This window comes from Macrobrachium nipponense, chromosome 16 (assembly GCF_015104395.2).
Source record: "Macrobrachium nipponense isolate FS-2020 chromosome 16, ASM1510439v2, whole genome shotgun sequence".
In the NCBI taxonomy this organism is placed as follows: domain Eukaryota; kingdom Metazoa; phylum Arthropoda; class Malacostraca; order Decapoda; family Palaemonidae; genus Macrobrachium; species Macrobrachium nipponense.
In genome coordinates, this window is record NC_087209.1 from 76,019,580 (window position 1) to 76,042,052 (window position 22,473).

Consider the following 22,473-nt stretch of genomic DNA (forward strand, 5'->3'; position numbering starts at 1 on the left):
ATTACAAAACAATTATTTTTACACAAATAAGGCGTTAAGTCACAACTAGACAGTTTAGTTAACAAGGACTTCCTGAAGATCATGTAAATACATCAAGAGCATTAGCATAAAATTCCTTAGGTTCTTCAGAGGTGATTACTGAATGCGAATAAAAAATAAGAATTAATGAGCTGATCACTTGCATTCCAAAGCAACATGGATTAGAGAGGGGGATGTAAGATTCCAACTACTTAAAATGGGCACTTATCAGTTCCAAAAACTTCAGTTACATATGGTAAAAATAAAAGTGATAGAATAGCTGGAAGGATTAGAATGGTCAAACTGTAGGAAAGCCTGCTTTTAAGACAAGAGGTAGATACTAGTGTTTAGGATAATGCAAAATGGAAAACGACAGCTAAAAATCGGCCTTAGTTTGTATACAATTTCCATGATACACCAAGGTTTACTATCACCCCAATAAGCTTTTGTCTTTAAGAGTTTCTAAGAGTCAATGGGAATGAGAGTAGAAAGCATAGCATATATAAGACAATGAGTGACAAGGTCAGCTACAATGCAGTTACCTCATGATAAGTATCATTAGGTTGGAAAAAAGAAAGTGGGATTTGTTGAAGTTTTTGGAGTAAAGAGGAACTGTTAACAGACCTTGGTCCTACAAAGGCTAGCTTTACAATGATTATACTTTTGAAGACATTACAATAGCAGCATAGTGACATTCCAAGCAGACTTGCCAAGTGACTTTCCAGAAAAGTAGAAGGGGGTTCAAAAACAACAGCTTCTAACACGTTTCATGATAGTTATTCCCTAAAAAAGTTAAGTATATCTTAGTTTTACCAGACCACTGAGCTGATTAACAGCTCTCCTAGGGCGCCCGAAGGATTAGATATTTTCATGTGGCTAGGAACCAATGTCACCTAGCAACGGGACCTACATCTAACCAAACCAGGTCACATTTTTACACTTACAAGGCTGGCCCAAAGGATTTACTCTTCAGTAAGGGGTAAAAATTATAGCCAACATGTAGTATTTCAAAAGGTTGTCCAGCTAAATGAGAATGAATATAAAGAACAGAAAACCAAGCAATTAGCAGTGGAAGGGATAGTGCACAGAACCTTTTTACAGTGCACTGCTCAAAACAAATGTAGGCAGTGCCAACCAACAGTAATTGTGTTAACAGCTCTGCAGATACATGATTATCAGAGGTGACAAAAATATTAGTACAGTACTCACGCTGGTATCCAGTTGGTGATGGTTCAGGCTGATAAGGACTGTAGTTATGATCTGAACTATAAACAGTGCCTGGAGTCTGTGGAGTGTACGGCCCTTGTCCTGCATCAGATTGATAGCCAGGAGTACCTGCCATCAAAAGAACCATCAGTAAGCATATTCCACTAAGCACTACATTCACAGGTATAAAATCTACATTAAAAACTGCTGCGACATTGAATTCATTGTTTTCCACTGTGCTGGAAGGGTATGTCAAAGTTGGAAAAAAATTTCCATCAGTAAGGCATCAGTAAAATATGCAATTAATATCTGGAAGCTCTGATAAAAACAATGAACTCCTTACTTCAGATATGTTAGGCCATTTTTCCTTTAATGCCCTATGAGTTAACTTAGAATAACTTATGTTATCAGAATAACCTATGTTATCAGAATAACCTGTTATCACACTAAATCAATTAACTGATGCTGATGGTTACAATTATATTCATTATAAATTTTTAATCAAACTTTTGAAATTTTAATAAAAACTATATAGGTAATCAATAATGCCATGTTCACAGTACTGTGCAGAATGATGCTGCATATCAGAATTCTTTTACACAGGAAAGTGATAAAACTAACAAATACTTGGTTTTCATATACAGTAACAACCAAAAATATTATAAAGATACAGTTACATAAACAATACATTGCACTTTTAAATAAACAAGTGAATTTAAATTTCTCAAGTACACTCCATACTGCAAAAGAGAAAAACAAACCAGGATTATATGCAGGGGATGGAGATGCTTCATCGAAGGAATAATCATCAAACTCATTATGTCGTGCTGGGGTATTAGTAATTGTTGGATCCCAAGCTGACTGCCTGTGATATGAAAGAATAAAAAGAATTTTTTAGCCAAAGTTCAATATAATTTAAATGTCATTAATAACAAAATTTATCGTAACTTTAGCAAGATTATATACTTGTGTTCTCAAGTGGTTATTTTACTGAAGTATTACATATAGTCTTCAATTACTGTCTTACTACAAAAGAATACACAGACCTTCCTGGTGTAGCTGATCCATCATGGGAGGGTGTCATGCTACCATAATGAGGTGTTCGAGAGCCATCGTACTGTGGAGTCTGTGAGCCATACATTGGTGTGCGAGATCCAGTATTGCCATACATAGGTGTCTGCGACCCGCTCCAGGTAGGAGTGCGAGTGACAGATGCCAGTGAGCCAGGTTTAGATGGTGCCCCTACTACAGCCACGCGTGAACGGTCCACAATAATTGTCTGGCATTTTGAATGCAATTCTACACGTACAGTGGAGTCTGTAGCATCCTTGACAATACCAACGTGACCTGTAAAGATGGACATCCAACTATATAAATAAAGGACCTTGGGTGGTTTTAAATAACTCAAAGAAATATTATTATTAATTTAACAAGTCCAGTATGTGTGTGTATTACCAGTAAGTTGCATTTTTGTACTAACTACACACTATTTAACTATTTTAGAAACCTGCCTCCTAAGTTACTGACATATATTCCAACAAAACAACCTAACCAAGACCCACCTTTATAAGGCCCTTGTGTAATCTTTATGGTCTGCCCAATAACACCACGATCTCTTCCAGCACCTCTTCCTCGGCCTCTTCCTCGATTGCGTTCACCAAAAGCACCACGGTCTGCTCCACGGTCCATACCACCACCACCACCAGCAACACCACCACCACCACCTCCTCCACCACCAGGATGAGCAGGGGAGTTCAGCCGAGGAGACATGAAGCCCATAGTCATGCCCATACCTCCTGTGACTGTCTGTTAAAAAAGGTAACAAAAGTAAGGTCAATGATTCAGTAATCAGCCAAACTGCCTCCTATAAAACAAAACTTCATGATCAAAAATTCTGAAGTCTTGAAAGAGAATCTAATACAATAAAATTCATACCTCATTTAACTTCTAGATTACAACTTGTTTAAACACACAAAGCCTTAAACTACATCACTATTTATAGGATTTTAGGTGCACTTTTTAAATGACATCTCCCAGAGCTAACTGAATTTATCACATATTTTTCATCCTGACTTCATACGCGTATTGAATAGTATTCCCAAATAATTGCATTTTGCAATTTTTATTTCTCTTTATTCAGACAATTACAACTACTAGGATCTGAAGGTAAAAATCGAGGTTAAGTAAAATAAGTAACGTGCACCACGAGATATGATCCAAGGTAGAGAGATCTTCAGTTACCACTAACCTTAGCGCCTCCTGCAAGAACCAAATGCCTTGTTTTACACACAAAGATACCTCCATTTTCAATCATCATTTTTGAATGGAGGAAGGCAAAATTTCTGTACAAGTGCCGGATTTCTCCTTGTCGACCCTGAAATATAACAGAAATTCAAAGGATGGTTAAAAAAATATCAATACCAAATAACTACCGAAAAGTTTTACATTGGTATTTACTGGAACAACCTTAGTGAACTATATAATATAAGCAAAGCAATAATGCATTATAGTATAAACTCTCCAAACTATCAAAATATGACATTTCTATATTAATACAACTTTTGATATATACTTACCCAGTAATTATAATAGCAATAAGTTCCACTTATCATGGCAGTTTGAATTCAAAATTTGTGGGAAACACTTCAAACTTTGTAGATGACAGTTCTGTCCACTAGGGGAGAATAGGAATGACTGTATGTAGAAATCTGTTTGTTCATGATTCATCCATCAGCAGGAGGAGGGTGGGCTCCAAATCTTTAATTACTGGGTAAGTATATACAAAAAGTTATTTTATTATGAAAATGTCACTTTTGTATATGTAACTTACCCAGTAATCAAAATAGTGATCCCACACTGACAGGAGGTGGGAGACATGGACATATACGACTCCAAAATATTAAGAGATGTAATAAAATGAAGTAGTAAAATTGAATACAAGGCTTGTCATTCCTTATCAGTTAAGAGATTTACTGGACTACTGCGTATGGTTGGTGCTCATCTTAACTTGTAGTGGTGTGAAATAATAACCAAAGTCACCTACTACATAAGTGGAAGCTTTACGGCAAAGGTTTTCCGTTTGAAAGCTGATAAAGCATGATAGGCGTCCACCCTTGCCCTGGGCGCAGCACCTAATAAAGATAACCATACAACATTGTCACTTACACTGAGATGAAACCACAACACATCCACTGAAAGTGTTGAGTGCTTCAGATGCATTGCACCCCTGGCTCTGTAAAACTCGACACCATATTACAAGGTGAAGAGATAATAGGAAAAAATCCTGTTTCCTTCCACTAAAGCATGCTAGTCACTAGAAATGGTATGAAAACACTTATGTTCATATGCAGACAAACCTTCAGTTTTAACAATAGGATAAAATTTCTTGTGCCAGCTAAAACCGGTTAAATCAATCAAAGATTCTATAGCAACGAATCTGTGAGATCTGGCAACTCAGTATATGAGGTGAAGGCTGGTCAACGACCAAGCAAGCACCTCATGACATGTTAATCTGTCTTCTGTCTTTGACTGCCTTGGAGAGTACACTCTTTTACTCTCCTTCCAACCCAGTTGCTTTGTTTGCCCATGATTCTTTGTGTTTTCAGTTGTGTGTGTGTGTGATTGTGTTTATCATGGAGTCCTCTGAGTCTTCACGGCCTCTTCAAAGTACGTGTCCGAGTGTTCAGGGTTTTCCGTGCTCCACCTTTTTGGCTTCTACAGTTACAGATCCTCATATAACATGGAGTAGGTGCCGATCTAATTTCTGTACCATTACTAATCTCTGCCTGGAATGTCGTGCCTGGACTAAGTCACAGTGGAAGGTGTTTTACAGGAGGAGGGAGCATCGCAAAGTTTCTACTCTTCCTTCTTGGGAGGGGTTTCCTGCTCCTTGTTTAGATGATGCAGCTTCCCCCCTCTTCCAGAAGTGCTCCTGCTGCTGCAATTGTTCTTCTGTCTCCTTTTCTTCCATCAATTTATCGTTGGAAGTATTGGGAGTTGCTCAGGATGATGTTATGTGTAATGTAGCCCCCACTCCCTCGGGATCTAATATCCTTCTGGAGAGGGAGGAGGCTGCTTCATCTGTTTCATAATTTTCAGATTCAGAATCAATCAAGATGGCAGCTTTTTGGGCGTCGCTAGGCCTATGGGTTCCCCCCTCCTTGGATGGCCTGCTGACTCATTTCTCGAAGGCACAAACCCCCAATGCCAGTCTCGCCTCCTCCAGGACTACATTATTTTGGATCTAGTGTGCTGCCACCTAGCGGGATGCCTATGTTAACATCGACACTTTCTGGGTTGACTCTTATCACTCCGTAAGGGAGGCCATCAACCAGCGCTGCCTTTAGAGATGTCGTGATGTCACTCCCAGCATCCTACTAGCCTATAACGTTAGCTGTGGTGGCGTCTCTTCAAGATCCTGTCGTTGTGACATCATCCCATTCTGTTATAATGTCATTGCTTGCTTTTGCTGAGCCGTTGGAGACATTGTTGCAAACTGAGTTTGGAAGGCTGGACTGTTTTTTGAGAGAAATATTCTGTAAATGGAGTTGTTCTTCCTCTTCACCATCTAGCAAGAAACGTTGTAGAGGGGAGAGTTTTATTACATCTCCTGCTTCTTCGTCTCCTTCTCCCCATCGCCTTTGAGTCAGACAGAGTATTAAGGACTTTGTTGCTTTGTCTCTGTGAGCAAAAGGAGTCCCTTATATGTACGTGTTTGTGAGGTTGGAAGTGAGATACGAGAAGGGAAGGCCAGAGGGACACAGCCATGTCGAAGGTGGCAGGGTCAGCTGTCATTTTAAAAACTTCTATAAAATCATTGTAAACGAAGAACGATTACAATCCCAGTACAGTTCGAACGCAATACAGTGTTCCCCCTGTATCCGTAGGGAATGTGTATCAGACCCTCCTGCGAATAACTAGAACCCACAAATAGTTGAAACCCCTATAAAAATGCTTAAAACTCCCTATTTTGTTAGGTAAAACTCAAGAAAACCCACTAATAATGTTTATACCTGGTTTTTAAAAATAGTTTTATCACAAAAAGTCCATTATATAATAAAATTAATTTAAAAAACCAGAAATGTGTGTATATTTCTCATAGAAAAATACTGCAAATACATGAATTTCTCACAAATAATGGGGGTATATGTTCCAGAGAGAAATCTGCAAATATGCGAGTCCACAAATCTGGAGTCCATGAATGCAAGGGGTTCATTGCATGGATGTACTAGGGGTAAGTATGAAAGATAAGGGGGTAGAGGTTACTTTAACATCCTTAGCTTTACTAGAAGGCAAAATGCTCTTCTAATTCTGAGTGTTCCTCTTGGTAAAAGTCCATAAAGTAATACATTCTAGTCAGATAATGAAACAAATACGCCAACAGCACTTGGTGTCCCAGGTGGTCTCCTAGTGCATACTGACCAGCCCAAATGCTCTTCACTTTGCTGATCAGACAATAAGCGGTGGGTGTTGCCTTACCACTATATGAAAATGATGGTCCTCTGAAAAACTCTAAATGGACAAGAGACCTCCCATTCTCCCACAGAGATGAAGAGGACTTTACAAGCTTGGAGAACTGTCTGGTATCAAGCTGTAGCTGGTACCAGAACCACTGTACACCAGTTGAGCTACGAGCTCATGGCTGGTAGGTGCTCATGGGAGTTAGTGGGAGCTCAGAGGAGCAGATGACGCCAGGCTGTAACCAACTCCAAACAAGAAAGGTGGTAGATGAGCTGGATGCCAAACAAGCTTGAAGCTCGTGGCTCTATAGCTGGTGCCAGACCACAGCTGAAGCCAGAATGTAGTAGTCACCTCCAAACTGGGCATCAGGCAAGTCAGAAGATCAATGCATTGTAAAGCCCTATCTCTGGGAGCCAGACTTTTAGCTGGCTATGACAAGTTAGTTCTCAGGAGAGCTAGGGGTTCCGATTTCACTCCTTAGGAAATCCAAAAGCAAGGGATGTGCCTGAAAGCTACAAAACAGCCTGTTCTGATGTCCTTAGCTTTCACATATAAAGAAGGCAAATGATCTCTGATCAAATAGTGATCTCAATCCGACTTCATCATGAACCGAAGCTGTAACTTTATTGGGGGTTTTGTATTCTACAGAGCCAATGATGTCCATTAATTCCAAGGGGAGGAAAGATGGATCTAGAGCCTGAATGTGACCTCGTTCTAGCTAAAGATCCTAAAGTAGATGAAGAAAAATTCTCTTCCTTGTTTGGATGCGGCAAAGACAAGAAAAGGTTGTCAAAGCTGGGCTCCAATCGCTTAGTTAAGTGTAGTTCAACACTCTTCACCGATGAAATATGTAAGATGTAGATCTCCTTAGGTACGGAAGAGGAGCCTAAAAAAAGGCCATAAACTCGATGGGGATTCCTGAAGGTTTATTAGTATGCCTTTGTCCTGGGCTAAAGGAAGTGTCTTGGGAAGGTCCTCCGTGCATTTGTTTCTGACATGGAAAGAGGAAGCCAATTGCCAATGCAGCCATCCTTTCGGAGGAGCTAGTACTCGTGCGAAGATTGCAGTGCCATCGACAGTCTGAAGCTACGTGGTCGAAACTAGAAGACCCAATCCTGGAAGACAAAGCTGATGTACTTCATCTCGAGTCCAGCTGTGTAAGGATGTGGAAGTTTACGTCCTGCATATCTATTGGGACTATCTAGTCTCCTTACTGAATAGCACAAGAATGGAATGACTGGATTCCATTCGAAGTTCATTAGTATGAAGACAATCAGAGCACTGATATCCAGGACCTGTCTCCATCCCCCAGATGCTTTGGGGCTTACTCTTGGAGACGAGGGCAGATGGATGGATGGATTATGGAATTTTGGCCAAAGGCCAGGCACTGGGACCCAAAGGGTTATTCAGCACTGAGACAAGGGCAGACACTTCCTCTGTGAGGGCTGAAAACTTCTCTATGCCTAAATAATGTTTTAACATTCACAAATTACTTCAAGGTAACTTAAACAAAATCCCAAAAGCCAGGTATAACCTAAGGAAATTATGCAACCTTCACAAATTATTTTTAAAGGTAATTATAAATCGGCAACTTGCACGTAGCCTAATCCCAGTAAGTAAATAATAAATGCAAAGGTTCTAAGATACAAGAATGGAATAACATTTAAGAATTAATTTAAGGTAATTATTTATCAGTGTCAGAATAATGACCAATGGTCAGTAAACAAAATCTAAACACAAAAGCTTGGCCAAAAGGAATGACGTGAAATCATGATTACTTAAGGCATTTATTAACCGACGACCTGCTCATAGCATAAGCCCGGTAAGTACAACATTTGCAAAAGTATTAAGCCTAATTGAATGGAGTTACATTCAAGGACTATTCCCAGAAATACAAATATCAGACTTGATGATAATCTGAATTAAACAAACAAAGGACAAGACTCATCCTGCTCGAAGGCTACAAATATGCTCCAGTGGTTATGTAACACTACCAAAATCTGGTGATATGACCGGAAAATAAGAACAAGCTGCTATAAGCACTCAATGTTTAGTCAAGATCAGCAGGAAACAGAATAAAGTGCTTTGGGGGACGGCACTGTATAACTACACTGAAAAATCGAAGCGATACCCGCGAAATTTGAATTAGGCTGCTGTACGTTTGGAAACTATAGCTATATAACTACTAGGTAAGTCCCGTATACAAAATGCACTTTTTGTGATAAAACTATTTATAAAACCAGGTATAAAAATTTTTAGTGCGTTTTTCTTGAGTTTTACCTAACAAAATAGGAGGTTTTAAGCATTTTTATAGGAGATCCAACTATTCATGGGAGGGTCTGGTACGCATCCCCACCTAACTGGTACGCATCCCCCACCTAACATAACCAGCCCGAGAAGAGTCTACTTGAGACTCAGAGGTCTGGAAAAACTAACCCCTATTAATATATATATCTCCCACCTAACATAACATACAAGATTACTTTTCAGGGCAAATTCATACCAGCAACTCACAAGAGAAGTTGCTTATCTTTTATCCTAAAAGAATGATGAAGCATTCAAAAATTACCTTGAGGCCAAAGACAGTTTGTGATTACTTATACTCGGAAAACACAAAATTCCAGAATTTTAAATAAAGGCAAAACTATTTAATGGAGGTTACAGTTAATGAAACCTGTTAAATAAAAAAAAACATTATGCAAAGTTTGGCTTAAAGGAATGGCATAACATCCAAGAATTACTTTAGGGCTGAACTACTTTCATCGGCTCGTTAGAGTAAACAACAGATTAGCCGACGAATCAACTCAACAATTACAAAAACAAGAAAAAACTCATCCTGAGATTCCATTGAAGGTTACTCAAGATGCGTTCCAATGGGAATGCACACCACTGAAATCCAGTTAAATAACTGGAAAACAATGAACAGGCTACCACCATCATCGGTGTTTACCCAGCCATGGCAGGGTAAACAAAATGATCTTTTTGCATACAGTCATTCCTATTTTCCTGCTAGTGGATAGAACTGTCACCTACACAGTTTGAAGTGTTACCCAAGAATTTTGAATTCAAGCTGCCTTGATAAGTGGAACTTATAGCAATTTTAATTACTGGATAAGTTGCATATAAAAAAAATTAATTTTTACCAAGTAAACAAATATTTTTCTCAAAACAAGTGATCCTAACACTTCAATACTTTACCATCAACTTTATGCTTACTTAAATAGGAATGCAATACTTACTGAATGAGGCCCATCTATGACCTTCACAATGTCTTTTATTTGAAGCGTGTTCTGCTCCGAATCAAGAACCATGGCTCGCCTCTTTTCCTTCTTGTGAACAGCTTGTGGCTTGACTTGCACTAACTTTCCATGCATATTTAGGACTTGGAAGTTTTCCTTCTCCAATCTTACAATTACAGCAACAGTCTGAGCACTTGAAATGAGAAAAAAAAAATCAGTGAAAAGAATATTTCATACAGGAATATGTATATTAAGTTCTCGAAATTCAACACTATACTAATAACACATATGAAAAAATTCTGAATATTCTCTGTATAATTAGATACAAATGTCAAAATATCACAAATAAACACCACAAGAACCTACTCAAGTAACACAAGATCTCCCCACTGGAACTGACCAAGGGAATCAACACCAGTAGCCACATCAGCACACAATTGCAAATCCCTTGGCAAAACCTGCAATACCATACAATGTCATTAGATACCTTTGAACCAAAACTTTATTTCTTCCTGTTAAAGTTACATATAGAGCAGTACTTATTGGATGAGAGAGATCTTACATTGCTCAAATCAAACAAACCACTTCTTTACATAGCCTTATGCACTGGCTCAAAATGTTGATCAATATGAAGCCCAATCCACCAAATGGCCTTGGTAAGCACTAGGATGGACTGTCCTACGTTCACCCTCTTTTATCTTTACTTTTACTTTGGGTTTCAAAGCAACTTTGACTTACTACTACATATAACACAAGCTTTTTGTATAAGGAACTTTGGCACTTTTGAGACATTATCTAGCCTCTGCAAAAACTTTGAAAACAGGAACTGGAAGCAGAGCCAGACATAATTCCTTGCATTCCACATGGTCACAATATTTAAGTGACCAAGTTCTGACCTACTGCCTGTTCATTAATCCAAGCCTACATGCTTTACTTGTCGGATTTCATTACTAAACAATACTTTTGTAGACTGTTTATGAAATATAATCATTTCATGCAGCTTTTCTTTCTGTATTACCCTAAATACTTTATATATGAAGTTATCACACCCTTTTCTATGAAAACTAACACTATCATCATTTGGTGAATGAATAATCAATGCTACAATGAATGGTATTTATGTATATGAAACTGACTGACGTATTAGCCTAATGCACAATTTCTGGTCAAGTAAAAATTTTATTTCCCTCTTGCCATGTCTTACCAAGTTTTTTCACATCATAGCAATGAGTTTTAGAAGGAAGGGCACAATATTTTTAAATTTCTCTCCATGGATTAAGCATATAAAATTCACATAAATTTTAAGAAAAGTTACAGTATGTTTACCTAGCAGACATCAAGAAATTCATATTCAAATCAGTTAATTACGTATAGCATAGTACTCTTTGGTAGGGATGCCATGGCCCAGAAAATTCCTGATAAAGTAAAAAAAATCTTAACCTCTAATAGCAGTTGTGAATGACTCAAGAGATAATTTACAAAACAGAATTACAATACAGGTGTAGAGAATGATAGTATCAAATGGATGGTTAGAGCATGGCTTTTAGACCCAGGGCCAAGCACTGGAATACACAGGGCTATTCAGTGCCCATACTATCAAATGAACAATCATATGTACTATATGTGATTTAAATGAGATAGGCTTTATTAGGGTACTATGATGATTAATTACAAAAGTCCACAGTACCATATCAGTCCACAGGTTTTGGAGATCACAGTGTAGTTGCTGGCAACAGAACCATGACACACAAACAAGCACATATATCTTGCGTTCAGTATACACTGTACGACTTTGTCTATGTTGATGGAATATTTACTTTCAAACTTCTCTATTTTGTTTCATGAATCCAAGAGCTTATAATGCAGTGTTGTTCCAATGAAGTGGAAAATGAGCTGTGCAAAGTGCTCATATTGTATGTGTACAATATATGACATTTCTATAATAAAATAAAATCTTATATAAACTAACCAAGTAGTTACATGGCTAATAATTTTCCCACTCAGCTGCAGAAAGGATTCAAATTTCACAGGAAGCCTTCGAAAGCTCAGTGTAGGTACTAAGTGCCGCCCACTAACGGCAATACTGATAATGGCTTGGATGACCACCTCATTCTGTTTTATGCCCAGTGTCCATGATCCGAGAGTGGGCTCCAATCTTGTAATTACTTGGGAATTACATATAAAATTTTATTTTATTATAAAAATGTCATGTTTACATGACTTAATGTCATGTTTACATAAGTAACTTACTAAGTAATTACATAGCTGATTTCATACTGAAGGAGGTGGGATATGGACATATTATACTACAAAACATTAAGTGATGTCATGAATTTGAAATAGAAAAGTTGGCCGCATTGAAAAAACAATGCTGTTCTTTCCCGTTAGTTAAAAGAGCCACTGCAGCTGGATACTGTCTGTGGTTGGTACTCATCTTAACTCACAGTGGCCTGGCTGTACAGCCAAGGATTGCCTCCTATTTAGTGGATACTTTGCAGCGAGGGTAGTACTCCGCTGGGTAGCAAAGGGTGATTGGTGCCCACCCTTGTGCTGGGCACAGTAGGAAAATAAAACCAACCAGACAACACTGACACCTACACTGAAATAAAACCACAAACCATCCACCAAGAGTGGTGAATGCTCCAGGTACATAATACACCCTGGCTCCCTAAAACTTTGTTCTACCTTACTATAAGGAGGGAAAAATAGGAGAAAATCCTATTCTTCATCCCACAATGCCAAGCCAGTTACAACACAAGGGTATTCACTCTGTAAAGAAAAGTGTGATATGATAAGTAGCTTGGGCCCAGAACATAAATCATAAATTTCAAGTCTTAGCCTGATAGCATTACATTCAAGGAAATTATTTACTGTCAGCTAGTTGCTAGCTTATGTGCAGTAAACATATCGTAAATGTGAATAGATATGCCTGCAAAACTGTTGTAAGTTCTCACATAATAATACAATATTAATAATAATAATAATGTAACATTCATAATACTAAATGTAAATTCTAAATTAATATTTATGGAAAGTTGTTCATCATCTAACTAGTACCCTATATGAGGTAAACACATTGTAAAAGCATTGTTTTGGCCTGAAATACTGTCATATGTTCTGGCCCGATAATAATAGAATAACATTCAAGAATTACATTTAGGACAATTGTTTAGAGTCTGGTAACTATATTCAGTAAACACATCATGAAAGCACATAGTTTTGGCCTAAAAAACTGTTGTAGCTGTTTAAGTAAAACACCACCGGAATCCAGTAAAAAAAACTGGCAAATAAGAATAAATTGTCACCATTACACACTCAATGTTTCCACGAGTGCAGCAGAAAAAAGTTAGTGGGAGGCACCTTGTACCTACACTAAGCTTTCGAAGGCTTCCCACGAAATTTGAATTCTTTTTGTTGTGTAGGAAAATAATTAGCTATGTAATTACGTACTTGGTAAGTCACTTATATCAAAATATGTAATGTGTATGCTATTGACTAATGTACTGTACTAGCTACTGACTGATGCACTGTACTATATTTCTATACACTTGTGGTAAAAGGTAAAGGTGTCTTGCTTACTATATATCAACTTCAAAATCATGCTTGTTTTGGCAAATGCAAGATTGTTTACAAATGTGCTATCTTAATGAATCCACCAAAGAAACATGGGCTAACTTTGAAAAAATAGTAATCAGGGGAAATTTTATCTCCCAAAATTCCAAATTATCAGGGTCTCTGTTTTGCTATATGGCTACATAAAGAAATAGTTAAATGAAAACACACAAAAATCTGTTGTGCACTTGGAAATTAGCATCATACTCTTCATTGCTTATGTCCTCTACCAAGAGTGAAACTTCATACTGGTGAAGCCCAAGTATGAGACAGGCTGATAGCTCCGACAAAAGGTGCTGTCTATTCTACCACATCAAATTAAAGTATTCATGTTGTACATGTGGGTAAATAATCAACATTCTGAACCTGGTGCAAAGTTATGTAAGGAAATTTTTCGTATGTACAAATATAGTTTGTTTTTAAATGTTTCTACAACTCTAAATGCAATCTACTTAAATTACACGCTTTTTTTTAAAAGCCATCAAACCAAAGAAGATTATAAATATACCAACAAGTGCTCAAATTACTTTAGCTAACTGGTAGCACTTAAAATTTCTAACAAAGTATAGTTTCTTTTTATCAAAAATACGTTTCCCTTCTTACTTAAGCTATTACAATACCCAAAACAAACATTCTTACAAAAAGATCTGAAGAAAAGCCTGCATATCAAAGTTGAAATGAATTTCTGAACAAAGGAAAAAAATAACTTACCTTCAATTCGTGCATAGTAAGATCAGAGAAGAGAACAATCATATTTTCCTCCACACGAACAATCAACCCAGTATCTCCTTCGTATCGTCCAGCAATAACCTTTACATGATCACCTTGATTGAAGTACTTCCTCAATTCATGTGCTGAAAACTCCAACTCATCCTTCAAATCTTCGTGTTTTGGGAGAATCATAATCTTGTTACCATCTACTCTAGTTACACGTCCCATCAAATTCATCAATTCACCTTCATGGACTTCTACATTGTCTCCTGGGGCAAAGCTGTGAGCCTCTTCCTCACGTCCAGATGTTGTCAGCTATTATCCAAAAAAGACAAGCTATTAATAAAGGAAAAAAGTATGGGAAATTTAAATGGTTTAACTATCTAGAACAAAGAGTGTTTCATGAAAAGCCACATCAATAGTTAAAAACATCATCAAAAACATTTTAATGGAAACTATTCTTACTTCCATGTCAGCCAAACTTTGTTCTTCAAACTTCTCCAGTTCACTTAGTGTTGGCTTTACACCATCTGCCATGATGGCAGACATGGCAAAAATCTTGTACAGATAACCTTTGCGCGTGAAACGATTTCCTTCAAAGATGAGGAAATCACCATCCTGCGAGACTTCTCCTCCAATAGCCCTGATGGCATCCATATCAAAGAGCTTCTGAGGTGGTCGGCGGAACTTCTTTCTTTTTTCATTCTCTGACTGAGTTCCTCTGTCAATAAGAAAATATTATAAATACAAAGCAATATTAAAATCTATCAAGATAAATTTTCAAAGTATGTAGTTAATCTATTTATCTATAATCACCAAGACTAATTTTTTCAAGGTAACTCAAATGGAGATCATAACCTCCACTCCACTAAAAGTCTTCACTTGAAAATGAGCTCTTGAATTGTAGGAGGGTATGTCTAATGTACTTTATACAATATTTTGTATTCTTAAATATTGGTTTATATCCAAATTATTCATTTCAAACTGCTTGGTCTCTCAATCTTATGTTATCCTTACCAAACATTTGAAACAAAATATCATCCAACCTTAAAATATAAATTTTCATAATAAAACTTATTATTTGGATGCTTACCTACTGTTAAATTTAGCTATATCTCCCCGCCGATTAGGAAAGTCGGCATTCAAACAAATAAATCAAAAGGCTGCCCGGATGACTGTATAGTTTACCTGTTCTCCACCAGGTGTGTTTTGAATGTTTTAGCTCGTCAGAATTCTCCTTGACAGCCCACTAAGTTGTGGGGAGGCTGGGTGGGTCTACTTTAACAGTAGGTAAGTATCCAAATAATTAATTTTATTATGAAAATATATATTGTTTGAGATGAATCTTACCTACTGTTAAATTTAGCCGATTCCCACATTAAGAAGAGGATGGTGGGTAGTGCAGCTAGACAAAATTCCGCTCAGCCATTCAAGCTGTAGGTTTCTTGTACTAAACCCAAAACATTCTCACCTGATCTGGAATCCTTGGTGGATTTTACTACCATCAGAAGTTGGATTCCATTCAGGGAGCAAGACTCTCATATGTATGCAGCAAAGAGCAGCCTTGCGGAGAAAACTGCTACGATTCAGCCAGCATGAAACGCAAGCGGTATGAGGGACCCCTGTGCCTGGGTCCAAAAGCCCTATAAAACGACAAGTCACTTAAAATAAATACCTTTACGATATAAAGGAACGCTCCTATACAAAATTTGTACTGTCACACTCCCCAAAATATTAAAATCTGGGATTTAAATAAAAGAGCCTAAAGAATTGCTCTTTTTTTCAGTTCAGGAAAAGACTATCCACTACCAGTAGCGGATTAAAGGCTTTACTGTTTCCAAACACAATTCTGTATATCTAAGGTAGTGATTGGGCAAAAACCGAATTATACTTCTACTGTGACACATCAATCCTATTTTGGAGTGACAAATTGACTTAACACTAAATGAAGTTGCAACTACTGCTCACATTATGAATGTTTACCTTCAATAAAGGTAGATGATATGGAGCTAGTTCTCATGCACTAGCCTATCCAATACGTCACAGAGGACCTTGTGTTCCTTGACAAAGTTTCTAAAAATCACAACACAAAAGGTTAACTTTGCTTCTTCCAGGCTTAACCTTCACAAATACATTCTAGGTTCTCTAAAACCACAAAACAAACGTTAACTTTGCCTTCAAGTTTAACCATTGGCAAAGGTGTCATAAGTTTCTAAAAATCACAACACATAAGGTTACCTTTCCTCTTCCAGGCTTAACCTTCACAAATACATTCTAGGTTTTCTAAAACCACAAAACAAAAAGTTAACTTTGCCTTCAAGCTTAACCATTGGCAAAGACAGCTAGGTTTTCTAAAAACACAAAACAAAAGGTTGGTTTTTGCATCTTCCAGGCTTAACATTTGACAGTAACATCTATGTTTCTTAAAACAACAAAACCAAAGTTTAACTTTGCCTCTTCCAGCATTTACCTTTGACAAAGATATTCAAGGTTTCTAAAAGGATGATAAAAATGTTCTAGGTTTAACCTTTAAATTTAAATGCCCCAACAGGATAGAGAAGTTTCCTCTTTTTCCCCACTAAGGGATTACATTGGAATTCTTACAGGGAACTGTAAAGCATAGCCTTAACATCACCCTCAGATCTAAGGCAGAAAGCTAAAATAGCATTCCCTTTATACCAGCTTAAAGAAGGGCGCTGGCAATAAATTTACTTATTAACCACTGCTAAATAGAAGGTTTTACAGTAAATTCAGATAAAGTTTAGACCAGCAACTAAACTCCAGAGAGAGACTGATATAGAGATGAAGGGGCTTCAATCTCAACACTTTAGAGTGCTGGTCTTCAACAAGACCTAAAAGTACTTGATGTAATACCGAGGAAAGTATGTATGGAACGATAACTTTGGTAGTACGTAGGTAGTGAAAAGTCTTATCTCCTCTAAGCAGAAAACATTGATGTCTACAAGGTTCCAGGTGCTGAAAATTCCTCCAGAATGGCACCCTCAGCAACACACACATCACTGCTTCTGACCACAGGCCATGGCAGTTTTAAATTAAGGACAGATCCTATGATAACTTGAAAATCTTATTAATAGAACTGTATGGAATTGTGTAGTAGAGTTGATTTCTCCTAAATAGAAGAATGAGACATCTACCGAGAATATTGAGAATTCTGAAAATCATTTGCCATGAGGCTACAAGGGCTCTACAGGAGACACTAAGCAATTCTTGAACTTGAAATTGCTCAATAGAATTCAGAGTAGATACAAGGGGCAGGCCTTGAGTCTGAATTAGGCAAAATTTAAGCAAACATCCACTGCTCAAGCATGAGGGCCAACAAAGTAGTAGTAATCATTCGGATGTCCCTGTTCATCTACATGCTAGGAAGCTAAATGAGTGCTCCTTAAATCCACACCAAGTGCCGCACTTGTGGATGTAAAGGCCCTTGTTGGCAGTTGTTCTTCCTGAATCCCCAATTGCTAAAACACTGTCCTTCTACAGAATGAATGATCAAACCAATATCTTGTTTCATTTCACTCAAAGCAGCAAACTTCCCACAAAGACTTTGTTTCTGACCAGGAATAAACCTACTAAGCATCCTGATGTCTTTCCACTGCCCTGACATCTAAAAAGTTTTACCAGGTGTAGTGTTGACCACTCTAAGTTGCATGAAAGTGTAATGACACTAGTTACACTCTGTGTTGTATGACAGAGGGAAAAGACCAAAACCTGGACTTAGGTTTACGAACAAAATGGACAATTCTTGGTTACAGTCCCTCCTACAGTCCTGGAGCCAAAGTTGGTCCTGGATTACTTACAAATTTAATTAACTTTATTTGTAAGTTGTAATTCTTACACTGAAACTGTACATTAATTGAGCATGAGTATCTGAAAATATCCCGTAAGGTAATGTTTCCTAATGAGGAAAAGTCCTTACCATATAGGAAGTTTCCTTCAGGCCTCAAACTCCTCAAGCAGCACATGGCAATTCATCTTGACCGACAAGCATGCACAATTAAGTATCATCCCCACATCTCTAAATAAGAATGGGGATATAGAGAATTAACAATATAAAGCATAGAAATTAGGCCAGAAGAAGCAACAGGTCCTTGGCCTTTGGAATACTGTTGACAGGGTTGGCTAACTTGAATCACTGATTCAGTAGAAGTGTCTTGCTCCAAAAGTCGACACCATCTACCAATGGGCAACAAGTCCCTGACATATGTTATAGAGGGCTGCACACTAACCCAAACAAAGTGGACAGAACAGCAATACCCTCTAGTAAAAACATCTTGAAGGAACTTACATGACTGTGGAAGTATTGGTGAGTGGAATACATTCTACTTGTGTACCACAAGTCTGACCATTCTTTAGAAAGGCATTAAAACCATGCTAGAAAACCAACAAGTATATGGGCAGACACTTCCTGCTATTCAGTCTTCAAACGTCCAAGAATATCTCCAATTACTTATGGAGCTTGTCTTAAAGAATTACTCTTGGGCCATCATTCCCTCTATATACAATCTCCTACTAAAAGAGACTTATGAGAGATTTCTGCTGAGACAAAGGAAGCTATAAGAGGGAGATTAAACCAGTGGAAGACCACCAAAAAAAATCACAACTGCTCTTCACCATCTCCAACATGTAATGTACTGATCCCAAATCTCTCCATGCATGTTAGGAGGTTGAAACTGTCCATATCCCAGAACCTGAGTCTGCACTTATCCCCTGAAAGGTATAAAACCAAGACTACCAATAGATAATCCCTTTTCACCTTAAACCGAGCAGCATAATCAGACAGGAAGCAAAAGTGTTCTCACTTCTTCCAAACTGAGCGAGTATAAGCATGACATTACCCTGCAGCATCAGAAATGAGTTACTTGTTTTAGTTACTTGTTTTCCTCGCTAAAAACTCCCGCTGGGTTGGTGTCTCCAATCTCTCTTAGAAGTCGCAGAGACGAGACAACGTACATAAAAGGTAATAACTCAAGCTAGACTGAAAATCCATCAGCATGTCTGTCAGTCTTGAGTTCATTTCCCCAAGGGAAAGAGAAAGAAAGTGAACCTTCTACTAAAGACGGTTAAAGGACCAATAAGTGTTGTACAGCAAGAGGCAGCCTTCAGCTCTCTGCGACTTTAAAAGACACAAGATGACATGCCAAGGCAGATCCAAAGGGAGACTGTGCGTCCAAGGACGAGAAAAGTTACGAAATGCTCTCTAACTGGAGAAAGCATTGGTTCTCTTCTCAAATATTTAGAGGGTGCCGAAATACGCTAGGACAATTAAGACATATTCTCAATGTGGCCTCTTGCCTCAACAAAATGAGGATACAGCAAGGTGTCGTGTCTCAAAAAATGCCGACCAGCCCAAACAAGTTCCTCCAACTCATTCAAACTCTTCTTCCGTCAGTGGGCGATGGGAGGAGACAGATGCCGACAGGAGGTAAACAAAAGAGCTTAAAGGATTGCTCTTTCTCCGCAACCCTTGGCAACAAAATGTGACACTTGTCGATAAGAGGTGACAGTAGCTGAGTGCTGTATTGCATCCACCACGACTAAATGAGAGGAAGACAGTTTTGAGCGACTCAGGACTCGGCCAAGTCCACATGAGTCAACTGCATTCACCAAGTCGACAATGTCCGAGAGAACAAGGCGCCAGAAGTGGGAGGCGGTGGGAGAGGAGTAGTTCCAAGATCACACTCTGTACCCTTGCAAGTACAAAGGAATGTTGATCAACTTCCAATTTCACCATCCTGGTTACACCAAAAACATTCCTACATAGCCTGACGTTATTGGTTTTGCTTCTGGTGGAAGATATCCTAGGACAATGAAATTACAATACCGTAAACAAGTGTAAAACAGCCAAACTTCGTAGAATACCAACAATTGTCTAGCCACAATGGCAGCAAGGAGAATTCTGACAAGAGCTAAAACATTCGAAACACACCTGGTGGAGAACAGGTAAACTAGACAGTCATCCGGGCAGCCATTCGATTTTTTTTTGTTTGAATGCCGACTTGCCTACTCAGCGGGGAGATATAGCTAAATTTAACAGTAGGAAAGATTCATCTAAAATAATTATATTTCTGAGGATAACAATGATAAACTTACCTAAGAGCACCTCGCATACGAGTATAATCAATTCGAGGAATAAGTTTCAAGTGAACGTTATTGTGAGAGGAGTCAACATAATCCACCTGAGCTAAATCATCCTTGAAGATACCTAAAAATAAAACGTGTTACCATTGTTAGTTATTTCCATAACAGTACACTTTAAAACAACAGGTTTCACATAAAGACAGTGTTATTAGGTAAATTCTTTTCTGCTTAATAAAAGGAAGGAACTGAAAAACCTGGTAAAACCAAAGTGGTATTTCCAGTTTGAAAAGATCTGGAAGTCATACACATACCAATAAATTACAAATACATAAAATTTCCTTAACTAGCATTATTGAGAGCATATTAAACACATAAATTACAGTACAACCATCATGACTAAAGTCCTGAATTAAAACTATGAATCAATGTGTTCCATTGTCATGTGCATATATTTCCCCTCATATTACCTTTGATATCCAACAAAACCACAGCTGTAACTACAGAAATTTGGTGCTGTCACTATTTTCTAAAAATCAACTTTCATGAAGTAAAACTGATTTTTTTCTAAATATGCTGTTCATTACTTCTGAATTTCTTTTTCTGTAATGGGATGTGACCCCAGCTTGGCTAATAATAATGATAATAAAACAGTAATTCTACTGCCAAGTAATTTTCCAGAACAAAACTTATTTAGAGGGCTAGTTACGTCTATTAGGAAAGAAAAGTTTTACAGTATCACAGCACAGACTTTTAGTATAATCACTCTAACAAGCACAATTCTTGCATTCGACAATTGACAGGACATATCTCAAGTAGCCAGCACAAGAACTACCTGATGTCAGCTGATTCACATTAACATTTTTTATCTTCCTAATCTCCAAATGGTACTACAGTTAAACCTTACGGATAGCTCATGAGATTCAGTGGTCTTGTACAACTATTTTATTTTATAATAAATTAAAAAAAGAAACCAAAGTAATAATATAATAGGAAGCACTGTAAAATAATACTAACATTACAATATCATAAGCCCTAATATAATCTATAATTTTCCTAAAAATGAAGATTATGGCACATCCTACCCTTCATTATAATGACTGGCAGTCCCCAGTTATCGACGGAGTCAGTTTTGTCTAGTGCCATTAAATCGGCGATTTATGGTGCCATAACGGGCCGAGTTCCAGTTATCGGCGCCATAAGTGTGCTTATGCTTTGATAACCGGTTATCAGCACTATACGTGCTATTATGGCACCATAAATCACTGAGTTTTGGTTAATGGCGGTCTTTGCTTATCGGCACACCCCCAGCAACGGAACACCCGCTGATAACCTGAGGCTGCCTATAATAGCATAAAACAAAGACAAAAGGCAGACTTCAAAACAATATAAATTCCTTACCTCTTTTCAGCCTGACCCAGGCCCCACGTTTCAATGTTGGAACTTCTTTTGCAACTCTCAGGACATCAGTCATTTGATTGATGGGAACCATCTGCCAATTTAAAAAAAATATTCTCTAAGGCTCTATGTTGTGTCATCAAACAGCAGTGTCATATATCATTATCATTTTTATGAGTCAACAAACAGATTAACAACATAAAACAGAATTTCTATTCAAAACCAAATCAATAAATTGAGAAACGTACCGTCTGTTTCCATGTACCCAGCTTGAGATTTGAGATACCTTCCATAGCAGCTTTTACATGGGTCTGTTTATATGATTCAATGTACACATAACCTTTGACACCTTCTGGAGCAACTACTGATTTAATCTGTAATGGCTCATCAGTGAACTGGTAAGCAATCATCTTTCTCATCAACTGCAGAGCAGTCATTTTTTCTTCACCAATGCGACACTTCACCATCCAAAGATTGGGATCCCTAAAAAAGATAATTTTTGTTTATAAATATGTAAAAGTGAAGTGAATTGGGCCATAAAAAAGTAAAACAGATGATAAGACACAATCCTAAAACAAAGCAATATTAATACCATTAAAACTTAATGCATTTCAAATTCCTGTACTTACATCCACTGTCATATTCCATCTTTTTTTTTTTTTTTTTTTTGTTTTTTTTTTTTTTTAGCTAGAAACTACTATAACTGTACAGTAGTTTGTCAATTTTAAACAAC

The 22,473-nt window shown here is 37.7% G+C and overlaps 1 protein-coding gene across 1 annotated transcript in view; it reads right to left on the bottom strand.

Annotated features, from left to right (window-relative positions):
• Window positions 1–22,473, bottom strand: part of LOC135195823 (transcription elongation factor SPT5-like) — a gene marked incomplete in the record, with an annotated part of 69,688 nt that overhangs the window by 7,301 nt on the left and 39,914 nt on the right. The window contains 12 exon segments of the mRNA XM_064222318.1: window positions 1,228–1,353; window positions 1,986–2,089; window positions 2,271–2,571; window positions 2,787–3,030; window positions 3,473–3,598; window positions 9,924–10,116; window positions 10,290–10,381; window positions 14,247–14,561; window positions 14,712–14,967; window positions 20,358–20,469; window positions 21,744–21,834; window positions 21,989–22,223. Of these exon segments, the coding sequence (XP_064078388.1) occupies window positions 1,228–1,353; window positions 1,986–2,089; window positions 2,271–2,571; window positions 2,787–3,030; window positions 3,473–3,598; window positions 9,924–10,116; window positions 10,290–10,381; window positions 14,247–14,561; window positions 14,712–14,967; window positions 20,358–20,469; window positions 21,744–21,834; window positions 21,989–22,223 (2,195 nt within the window).